Source organism: Armigeres subalbatus, chromosome 3 (assembly GCF_024139115.2).
Source record: "Armigeres subalbatus isolate Guangzhou_Male chromosome 3, GZ_Asu_2, whole genome shotgun sequence".
NCBI lineage: Eukaryota > Metazoa > Arthropoda > Insecta > Diptera > Culicidae > Armigeres > Armigeres subalbatus.
In genome coordinates, this window is record NC_085141.1 from 92,061,347 (window position 1) to 92,073,723 (window position 12,377).

General features: G+C 39.8%; 1 protein-coding gene across 2 annotated transcripts in view; it reads right to left on the bottom strand.

The window, feature by feature from the left end:
- LOC134223660 (myogenesis-regulating glycosidase-like) overlaps positions 1-12,377 on the bottom strand; it is a 56,839-nt gene that overhangs the window by 22,707 nt on the left and 21,755 nt on the right. For both annotated transcript variants that reach the window (XM_062702847.1, XM_062702846.1), the window contains 2 exons: positions 1,474-2,347; positions 850-1,414 (listed from right to left, as the gene is read on the bottom strand). In XM_062702847.1, coding sequence (XP_062558831.1) covers positions 850-1,414; positions 1,474-2,347 — 1,439 coding nt within the window. The remainder of the gene's footprint in view (positions 1-849; positions 1,415-1,473; positions 2,348-12,377) is intronic.

Sequence of the window (12,377 nt, forward strand, 5' to 3'; positions counted from 1 at the left end):
CCATGGGGTAGTGTAGTGTTGACTGCGTTCATGGATTGTGCGAGTAGTTGGGACGTTTAACTTTCAACAACTACAAACGTTTTCTTATTTTTAAACAATTAAAACGAGTACAACAAAACGCGAAAATCTCACCAATCTTGTTACAAGAGCAAGCGTATGGAAAGGATTTGCTTGTGGCATATGTGGACGACATCAGCGTCGTTGTTACAACAGAGGCACGGATAGGAATGATCCGTGAAATATTCAACCGTTACGATTTGCGGCCGGCGCAAAGTCGTGAATATGCAGCGAAGATAACTTCAACGATGGGTACGATCCTTTGGAGGGAAATACTTTATCGTTTGCCGATTATGCAATTGGCCCGAAAAAGGGAACATGACGGTTCGAACTTATACATTTCGGCCGTCCAAAACCTTCAATCCAATTTTGAACAGAATCTAAACGAGATCGATAACCTTTCCTACTGTAAGATCCCATTTCTTCCATGTTAATTTTCGCCCTGCAATCTCAATAGATCATGCTGACATTAGAATAATCCTATCATGATTATCCCAAATCCCTTATCAAACAAAACCCTTTCACCGATCAAATCCACCAGTATTTCGTACAACAAACGGAATGGCTTAAGGTGAAATAAAACAGTCCGATGATTGACTGACCATATGGCATTCAAACAACTAGCTATCTTGAAACTGCACCTGTTCGTGTTCCATTCACAACTGATCCTCTGCCCAGTTTTATCGTTGATATTCTTTCTTTCCTTTTTAATTGGTATGCGATGCAAAAATTATTTCAAAATGAATCAACATTCTCAATTCGATACATTCAATAAGTCCCAACCTCACCTACCTCCAAATCGATATCCCACGGGGCTTTTGAGAACTGCATACTCGGCATAAATGTGTTCGCTTGTAACCATCGGATAAACAGCTCTTTCGTGAGGATATCGTTACCGTACATATTACCACCGATCATGTCGGGTAAAACGAACGGATATCCATTCAAATTCATCTGCAGCAACGTCGGAATCAATGACTGCAATCCATTGTACTTGCCCCAACGAGTGTCAAAATCCAGCATCCTTACAAAAACCGGAAGATCCTGGGTAGCCCATCCTGTGCGGATCTCGATCATAGGTCCGAATTCGGCACACATTCGCACGTAGCTGGTGGTAAGACTGGCCGGTAGCAATGCTTTCGGGCCTTGAATATCAGGGTCTGCTGGCGCCCAACTCGTTTCCCCGGCATCGAATTTGAAACTGTCGATGCCTTGCTCGCGCAGTTCCGCAAGCCTCTGACGGAACCAATCCACGGCTGCCGGATTGTTGAAGTTGATGTATGACGCTTCGTTTTCTTCGCTGTTCCACCATTTCGTGCCGTAACCGATACTCTCGTTGTGAGACTTCACCAAGAATCTAAAAATAACAAAAGAAATCATCAGTTCAATGTAGTCCAAGCGAATCGTTAGCAATACCTTTTAGTCAACGCTTCCGTGTACCATGGTTGACAATTCTTGTTGATGAATGGATGAATCCAAAGTGTCACTCGGAAGCCCATTTCTTTAAGCTGCTCTGTCATCTCGGTAACATTTGGGAATGTTATGGGATTGAAAATCAATGATCCGTAGCAGTTCTCCCAGTAGTCGTCGATGTCAAGCTGAGAGTTTTTAAACCCATAATCGTTGATTTCCTTCGCAAAGTCCAATACAGTTTGCTGACTAATTGGCTTTTTGTAGCGTACCCATGTCGACCAGATTGGATGCCGTACCATCCGTTCGTCGGGAATGCCTACCGGCTTGTTCAACACTTTATCGACTGCCTTCAAGTGTGCTTCCTTGACATTCTTCGCCACTCCGATCCGATAGTTGAACACAAACGTGTCGTCGTAAGTATAATACGGAAGTTCTTTCTTCGCCGTCAACCGTAACGTTTGATCATCCTGGTCAATGAAGAGCGGGACCTCCTTTTCAACGTAGACAAATACGCCAGCGGAGTTAACCCAATAACGCTCTGTAATTGACGCACTGTGCAGCTCCTTCGGCAAGTAGGCGTAGTCCTCAAAGTGCAACTGCTGCACCGGATAGAGCTGTTCCATCTGTTCGGGTCCACCGTACCACTGAACCGGACGATCGGTCAATTTTTCACCGGTGTGGACAATATCCGACACGATTTGACCTTTGCGGAGTGTTCGCGTTATGCTGATCATCGAAAAGTTCGATGTGTCTTCGATATCTTTGAGCTCGATTCGTTGCTCATTGCCTTCCAGTAAGAGCCCCTGAGGAGTGGCTTCGATTTCGGAATCATCGGTGAAATCGTGGTCAAAGGTGATGCGTTGGATCGAGGCGCCATCTGAAAGAGAAGAAATGTGACAATACTTAGTGAGATCTGACTGCAAACCAATGGAATGTATTGTCTATCCGGAACAAAATGAGTACGCTTTTTATATCGAAGGTGATTTTTGATTGAACTTACCCAACTTCGGAAGTAGTACGCTAGATTCGGTTCAGAAGTCCTGACTATCGAATTATAATTTAGTGCTACGTCGACAATTTGATGCATTATAAATGTATCTGCAACCCAGTTTTTTTTTTAATTAACTGGGTGTCCTATGTTTGCAATAATTGAAAATATTTAAGGTGGTTATACAACAAAGCTACAAATCGGACATTTTGGAAACCTCGTGCTTTTTTCAGTCGATTTTCAAGAGCACGGATTGAGACAACCATAGCACACATAGTGGTGATTCAATCGTAGAGTCATTTGCTTACTTATGCTATACAATCGACTTCAGTTTCAGCACTGTATGAAAAGTATTATGTCGTATTTTATCTATTCAAGATGGGAATGGAAAACATGTGGTGAATTTAAAATTCACCACGGCACCGATTGTATAATCACCCTAATGTCACATCAATTTGATGAATCCTTCTTAGGTCCGTTTTCTTCACCTCCGCTTAACTCTTAAGCGGTGACTATCCATACGTTTAAACCTGGTTTAGGCACCAAGCGGAAGTGAAGAAATTGACCCTTAGAGTTAGATGAAAAATGCGCTATTTACTAATTTCAGCTCAACAAACTAAGCCTATGTATGTGCTTTACAAGAAAAAAAGGTCACATCAATTTGAACTATTTGATGAATCCTTCTCAAAGTTAGATAAAAAAAGCGCTTTACAACCACAAATGGTGTTTTACGGCAAAGGGTGGCCATCTGTCACTGAATTTGGCTCGGTTTGAACAATAAGTTGCTAAAGGGATGATGATGCCAACAGATGTGGACCTATTTCGACATCGATGGCTAAATTACTTGATGCTGGGTCATTAGGCCGAATAAGAAGTACGAGGTAAGTGAGAAGTGAAAAATGAGAAGTAAAAAGAAGTGAGAACTACGAAGTGAGAATTAAGAAGTGAGAAGTGAGAAGTGAAAAATGAGAAGTGAAAAGTGAAAAGTGAGAAGTGGGAAGTGAGATGTGAAAAGTGAGAAGTGTTAAGTAATAAGTGACAAGTGAGTAATGAGAAGAAAGAAGGAAGAAAGATGAGAAAAGAAGAAAAAGAGATGGAAGAAAGAATGAAGAGATAACGTAGTAAGAAAGAAGAGAAAAGGAAGAAAAAAGTGTGAAGGTAAAAAGAAAGAAGACAAAATGAAGAAAGAAGGTAGAAAGGAAAAAAGGAAGAAAGACAAAAAAAATAGAAATAAAGAAAAAGGAAGAAAAAAAGGAAAAAAAGAAGGAAGAAAGAGGGAAGAAAGAAGGGAAAATAAGGAAGTAACAAGGAAGAAAGAAAGAAAGAAGAAAGAAAGAAGGAGAAAAAGGAGGTAACAAGGAAGAAAGAAAGAAGAAAGAAAAGGAAGTAACAAGGAAGAAAGAAAGAAGAAAGAAAAGGAAGTAACAAGGAAGAAAGAAAGAAGAAAGAAAAAAGTAAGAAAAAAGAGAGAAGAAGGAAAGAAGAAAAAAGGAAGAACAAAGGACAAAAAAAGAAGAAAGAAAGACAAAAAAGAAGAAATAAAGACAAAAAAAGAAGAAAGAAAGAAGAGAGAAGGAAGAGATAAGGAAAAAAGCAAGAAGAAAGAAGGAACAGATACTTGATACTTCTGCTACACTCGCTTTATTAAACCGGAACTGCTCGACGGGGATCGTGAGGGTTATTTGCCCGAATTCCGCTTGGCCGAATAGTTGAAATTTGTTTCTTTTTTTAAGTGTGTTATGTGAGCAATGAGAAGAGGAATGTTTGATGTGAGAAGAAAGAAATGAGAATTGAGTAGTAAAAAGCTGGGAGGGAGAAATAGAATAAAAAATGTGTATGTCAAGCCGAGCCGAAATGTATTTAGCTATCAGAGTGAGCAGAAAACAAAACTGTCGGCAAGCAAGTTTTCTAAGGCAATATAACAAAAATAACACAGATGTGATTATGTACTTCGTATGGAAGATTTTGATTGGAAAAATGTATTGGTGGTAACCACTTTCCCTTCGATGGGACTCGAACCCACGATCCTCAGTACGCTAGACTGGTGCTTTAACTGGTGTAAAGGCTATAGGATCACTCCAAACCCGAACTTTTGATAGAAGGCTCGAAGACTCATCTCGATGAGGTGATGTCTGCATGTGTGTATGTATGTATATGTGAGTGTACAAAACAATTTAAGACGCACTTTTTTGTACCCTGATCTGATTCGGTTGCAATCGACGTGGAATCCTGTCTATTTTTTCGCTATCGGCCATTGCGTTCTGCAGCTATTAAAAACACATTGTTTTTTCCTCCATTTTCGCCAAGGGCCCGCTTAGAAAAAAATCAAAATCGATTTTTTTAAAGCTTCTGCAATGCATTCAAATGAACGCAAATAAATAAATAAATTTATCTATCTGTGTGTAATTTACTATCGTCAATGAAAAGAATATTATTGGAAGAATTTAAAAAATGAAATATTTTTATTTTGAGGCATTGAGTGTTCGCCTATCCTACCCTTCTGGGTGACTTTCGACAGTGTAATTTGCGTAATTTGGCGGTAGTTGCAACCCAGGTTGTCGCGTCCTTTTTGATGATGGGACACACGGCACCTTGCATTTACTCCTCTGGTACAAACCAGGGATGGGAAAAATCAAATTTTCAATAATCGTGGATGAACACCACTCTCACACGATAACATATGCAAATGATCAATTGATAAAAAATCGTTAGCGAGTAATGCTACGTTTAGACAGGGCAAGTGAATTGAACAAGTCGCTCGAATTGAACGCGAATTGAACATCTAAACACCTTCGTTCAACTCACTTGAATGAAAAGAAAGTTGAACATGTTTTTAAACACTAGTCAATTGAATTCAACTGAGTTGTTCAATTCACTTGTCCTGTCAAAACGTAGCATAAGAATCGTTCGATAATTGTGTCTTGATTTAAAGCACTTACCGTCACTTTTTGAACTTTTTTTACACGTAACATCAAAACATAATGCCAAACATCATATTGAACTTGACATCAAATTTATTTTGGTAAGGTTTACATTTTAGATGATAATTTTGCGTTTATTACCAATTGATTGAAAAATTTGAAAAGTTATCGTCAACGACAATACACCTACTTTTCACACCTGCGAAGTTATCCGTTTTATTTGATATAGGTGCCGATGACTTTGTTGCACTTTCTCTCTCTTGCTTAGATCTTGCTTATTAAATTCACCTCCAAAAACCATAAACATCGTATTCATAAACGCAGTTTTGCCAATACTGTCTCCTCACTGTATGATTAATTACTATCTAAGATATGAATATTTCATTGCAGTAGTTTTTCTTCCGCTGCACGCATCATTTGTGGTCAAATTTGTTTACGCTCGTAAATTAAGTTCCCACTCCATCACTATTTCATCCGTTCCGTGCTCATGATCCTCCGCTCAACCCTACATCTAATATACGCGTGCCAACGACCGGCTACCGCATCTTTGTTGAACGTTGGCAGTTGGCACATATTTATTATATTAATATTTATGTTTACGAACTTTTCAGTATACGATGCCGCTTTGCCTTTCAAAAGGTTTCCAAAATTAACGCAAATATATAGAACATGAATATTGATCACAGGCAAACGGATGCAGCGCATTTAAAGATTTCGTAAATTACAAGTTGTAAATAAGTGTAACTCTATTCCAGTCCAGCCCGTCGCATATGCATACCTATAAAATAAACCGTTTTTGGCAGCGATCAATGTTCTATTGGGAAACCAATAAATTTCTCCAACTTTTCCTTTGATCCACATTTTTTGGCATCGTATTTTATCCGTCCGGCCACATTTCTGTGCAACGACCCGAGTAACATGGCGACAAGATCAGTCAGCAATTGGTGATCTTGTAATCTTACCCCTCAACCAGCGCCATAGGAACGAAAAATTGTTCGTAAATAAAATGGAACAGGTCGAATTGCGAAACACTTTCATGGGCAATTTTCCTCATATTACCGAGTTAGAAGTGTGTATTTTATAGCTATTGCTTTACGAGGAAATGTGTTTTACTAGTCGTTCGGGCACATGGGATGGGAGATGGGACTACATACTGGTTTTGGCTAGCTCATCTAAACGTTTTTCTCTTCATCGTAGAAATTTATTTTAAGTAGAATACAATCAGTGCTGAGTTGAAACTATTTTTCCGCATACTAATTTCCATACAAACTTGAAACGCTTGTGCTAAATCAATTTTCATCCAAATCAGTTCAAATTTTCGGAGGACAATCAGAACATGAGACAGAATCAGATGATTGTTGTGGAGCAACCCTAAGGTACGTTCATTTGGAAATAAGTACAGTAAGCCGTTCGATAACTGCAACATGTTAACTTTTTAGTTAACGATTGTCGTTCGATAACTGCAACGCATTCTAGACGTCAAACGGTTGTCAAGACAGGTGAATAATTTCTGTTGGAAGTATATTTGTTTATGTTTACTTTCAAATTAGATTGTAACGGTTTTATTGAAAATTTCTAAAAATGTACGCTAAAGAAGTGGTTACTAGTTTGTTGCTCGCCCAGAAGACGCCGAATGAGATTACTATGGTGGTAGGATGTCTTTTGGCCACAGTTGCTTAAAACGGCTCTGCAGGATGGGTCTAAGCAGCGGAAGCCGGGAAGTGGACGTCCATGTTTTGCACATATGCCAAACGTGATCAAATCGGCTCGTGGAAAGATTGTTCGCAACCTGGTGCGTTTCATCAAAAAATTGCCAAGGAAGTCAAAATTTCTGAGAAATCCATGCGAGATCCATCAAAAAAGACTTGCATGTATCTTCCAGAGCTTGAGTGAAACACCACTTGATTGCGGACCGGGTATAGGAACTACGAATGACTCGTTCAAAAAGATTGCTTTCTTTGTTGAAAAAGGAAAAAAATATAATTCTGTTCTCCGACGCGGAACGCTTTTCAGCATCGATGCTGAAACCAACGGCCGCACGGACCGGTTCATTTCACTGAAGAAAATTGGGAATGTTCTGGAGAAAATGATGTTTAAATTTCAAACCAATCCGGTCATGATGTTTGGCTTGGTGGCCACAACGGTTTGAAACTGCCGCCTGTTTTCATTTATGTTGGGTTTAAAATCAATACCGAATTATTTATCGGTATTTTAAAGGACCAAGTGCCTCCCTGGGTGAAGGCCATATTATCATAACGTTGTACTACGGCAAGATGGAGCGCCATGTCATACATCTAATCGACCCAACAATAGCTGAAGAACAAAATGAAATTTTGGTCGAAAGATTTGTGGCCCCCTAGCAGTCCGAATCTTAATCCGTTGGGTTATACGATTGGGGCGTATGTTGAAGCACGAGTCTGTAAACTATCATACCCTTGTGTGAAGACCCTAACGTCAGCCCTAACATGCACATGGCAGTCGATGACGGAGGATTATGTTCGAAGGGGGTGTTTTAGCTCCGGCGTCGTCTTGAAGATATTATTAATAAAAATAGAGCACACATGCAGTAAATTTGTTTGATAGGGCCTTATAATGATAACCGAACTCGAAAATGTTTATATTATTGCTTGGAGCATTCAAATGGGATTTAAAAGAAATAGAACCAAGTTTTGCATTATTTTCTGGCGCACCCAAACTATCCCGAAACCGACGCCAACCATCCCAGTGTCAAAGTCAGTTCAGCGATTCCACGTTGGAGGATGGCGTCCGGTTTACTGGTGCCCCAACGACTCGTAACTGGTTGTATTTCATCGTCTTCTACTCGGCGATCCCCGGCGGTGAATCTAGTTTACGCCGACGGAAAACTTCCCCGCGAAAGATGTTCTTCCGATACCGATGCTCTTTGATCGTTACACCATTTTTCTCCAATTCGAATAAACTTCTAATAAACGACTATTCTGTCGACTGCAATCCACGTTCTTTGCTTTCAACACATTTATTCAACACTAGCAAACCCGACACCCTCCCTTTCCAAAGGGAGGATGTCTATAATGGTCAGATAGACATATTTTTAGGTATATAGATTTTCCTTCGAACTGCATTAACATATTGGACATTTGAAGACCACGTGCCCCCTCGGCATTCTCGCGCTCCGGGCATAACGGTTAAACAGCGTGCCCGTATATACTTTCTGAAGCAGCAGTGACCCGATAGGACTGTGTCAGATGAACGTTTATTTCGTCATGCTTCCTGTTCATCCACGGCAACAGGTTTGGAATGAGCCGGTGGGTCCATTCTCCATACTGTCCCATTCATGCCTCCACCTCTCCATTGAATGGATTCTCATAATGTTTTTCACATTTCTGGTGTATTTCCGCCGATAGCACTCGATATTTTCCGCCAGCGCAATGTAGATTGGGACCATCCCGGCAATACCGCATACCGCCTTAGACGATATCTTTTGTATGCGCTCGCGACTCGTATGGCCATGAGCCAGAATGCATTGTGTAGCCTTCTAGTGGTCCGCTTGGATCTCCAGCACATTACCCCAAGCAGGGACTCCATACCGTAGTATCGATGAAGAGACACTAGCTAGCAGTCGCCTCGTGTTACTTCTTGGACCGCCGACTTTTGGTTGGATCTTCGCCGACTTTTCGTAAACCTGTATAAGAACTGGACATATGCGAAAATGCTAGATTCTCATACAAATATTGTATGAGACCTTACAATTGTGCATGCATGGGTTCTGGTCAGGGTCGGCGCTCATTGCTTCAGAGGACACACGGTGTTTTTTAACTGGCTAGAGAAACTTAGACGGGCACATAATATCTAATTAGAGTCTATCTCAAGAACAAAATCAAACATAGAAAAGATATTTACTTGGGCATACGTATATTTAAAGATATAAGATACATTGAAAGGGAGGGAGGGATTTAAGAGGGAGGTTCGGTGTGGTCATTCGGGAACTGATGGGGCTCATGCAGCATAGTCAGGGAAGAGAGAATCCAAAGGCTTCGTACCTTGAATCACCGGCTGGCATTTTTCCTCGATCCAAATGGACATAGTTCGATCAATTTCACTAGTCAACAGTGTTTTACTCCCTTCAACCATTTTCAGTGTACTTGAAAGATTTTTCTTCGCTGAATTCAGTCACGTACTCAGATTTTTTGTAACACGTCCAGTTTTTGAGAAAACGGGTTTGAATTCACAAAACTACGTATTCCTATGAGAATTTGGTTTATCTGGCCTGTAAAGCTGTTTTCGGTTTATAACTGTAAGTTTTCGGTTTATAACTTTGAGAGTGAGGTTTGAATTATAAAGAAGAAATCGTACATGATCCAAGTAAATGGTTGAATCTTATTTGACACGTTCATTTGTTGTAACAAACGGAATTTATTTCACATAAGTACGTATTTTAATGGAATTTTGGAATCTCTGGTCTGCAAAGTTCAATTTTTGCTTCTCACTTTGAGAATTAAGTTTGAATATCGTAGAATAGGCCTTGCAGAATGCATATGGTTTGTTGGATTTTATTTGGCACGTACATTTGTTGCTAAAAACGGAATTTAATTCACAAAAGTACGCATTTTCAAAAAAAAAATTGTATTCTTTGCTCTGCAAAGCAGTATTTTGGCTTCGCACTTCGAGAATTTAATTTGAATATCGTAGAAAAGGCCTTGCATAATGCATATGGTTTGTTGGATTTTATTTGGCTCATACATTTGTTGCTAAAAACGGAATTTAATTAACAAAAGTACGTATTTTCAAAAAAAAAATTGTATTCTTTGCTCTGCAAAGCAGTATTTTGGCTTCGCACTTCGAGAATTAAGTTGAAATATCGTAGAATAAGCCTTGTGGAATGCAAATTGTTTGCTGGATTTTATTTGGCACGTACATTTGTTGCGAAAAACGGTTTTAATTCACAAAAGTACGTATTTCATAGAAAATTGGTTTCTCTGCAAAGCTCAATTTTTGCTTCTCACTTTGAGAATTAAGTTTGAATATCATAGAAAAGGCCTTGAAGAATGCATATGGTTTGTGAATTTTATTTGGCACGTACGTTTGTTGAGAAAAACGGAATTTAATTCAAAAGTACGTATTTCATAGAAAATGTGTTTCTCTGCTCTGCAAAGCTCAATTTTTGCTTCTCAATTTGAGAATTAAGTTTGAATATCATAGAATAGGCCCTGAAGAATACATATGGATTGTTGGATTTTATTTGGTCCATACATTTGTTGATAAAACGGAATTTAATTCACAAAAGTACGTACTACCATAGAATTTTGGCTTCTCTGTTCTGCAAAGCAATAAAAATCCTTTTTTCACAACTAATCTATGCGCCAAATGGAATCCAACCAACCATATGCATTCTGCAAGGCCTATTCTACAAAATTTAAATTTTATTCTCAAAGTGAGGAGCCAAAATTTAGCTTTGCAAAGCAGAGAAACCAAATTTCTATGAAAATACGTACTTTTGTGAATAAAAATGCGTGTATCCCAAAAACTGGACGTGTTACAGAAAATCTGAATACGCATATGAATTCAGCGTAAACAAATCTATTGAGTACATTGAAAATGGTTGAAGGGAGCGAAAAAAAAGTTCAATTTTGTGGGACAGTGTTTCCTGGCGTTCCACGCGCTCGCATGCGGGGCCATAGAACATAAGATATTGGAATCTTGCAAGCGGGGACTAACCACGCGGACCTTGCAAGACCCTCACTGCCATAGCTTTGACTATAACTGATTTGATAATTTGACTTGGCTCGTAAGTCACCAGCACGGGACTCACGGGTACTGGGGATCACGATCGCGATCCCACACCGGGATTACATAAACGTCCACCCGTATCCATTTTTCTCTGCCGGCTAAATCACCGGAGAATTCACTGACGTTCATCCCGCCCAATTGATCACTCCGGTCTTTTTTCTTTCCCGATCTCTACGTCCTCTTCATTCGGCTATTTGCCACCTTCTCCTTTTCCATATTTTCTCCCTTCCATAACCAGTCCAGATTTTCAGCTTTACTTCTCTCTCCACTCTTGTATCTGTTGCTCTGCTCTTGCCTCTTTCGTCGGACATCTATTCCAGGAAGTCAATCCTGGCAACTAATTTATAAGGTTTTTATGTAAGTTAATATGTTTTAGTTAATTTTTTTGAGTTTTTTCTATTCAAAAATCTATTTTAATACAAAACAATTAATTATCTATCTATTAAAAAAATGTGTAAATCTGTTGTTTCTAAGTTGTTGGTAACAAGCTTAAATTTTTTAACAGAATCTAATAATTTCGCATATGCCCAGTTCATACAGGTTTTGGTAGGTTCTTATACAGAATTGTTAGAAAATCTAACAGTCGCTGGTTGGCTGTACTTATACCACCTCCGCCTTATACTGGGCTATCTGCAGCTTAACTGCGTTCATCCAGCTCTCGATCTTTCCTATAGTTCCTCTTCGCTCATGTTTGGACGCTTCTCAGGAATCTCGAGCACTGCCCGAATTGGATCCACCATAGATACTCCTTTACGGAACCCAACTTGAATTTCTTACAACCCTTGCTCAGCCTCTGTACATTAAGTCTGCCTATTTAGGATAATCCTCTCTAGGAGCATCCCAAGTGTATCTAACAAGCATATAGGCTTGAACGAGGCCGGAATGCCCGGAAGCTTTCCTGTTTTTGGCAGCAACACCAGCTTCTGGATCTCCCATTCTGAGAAGAGGCCTTCGTGCAGCCACATGCGGACCGGAGGCTTTCTTCGCCTACAGGCGCTTTGCCACTTATGCAAGTTCGTCATTGGACACTTGTTGATCCTCAACGTTTGTTTCTCTTGTCTTGGGCACTATTCCGACGCGATCTCGTCTAGATTCTTGAACAAAATCACCGTCTCTAGAGTTAAGGCTTTAACTTCCGCTTCTGCGCCCAACGATTTTACAACGCCCTCCTGAATAGCTTGATTATGAACTGCAGGATCCTTTATTAACTCGAAGAGCATCTCTCCGGTCCG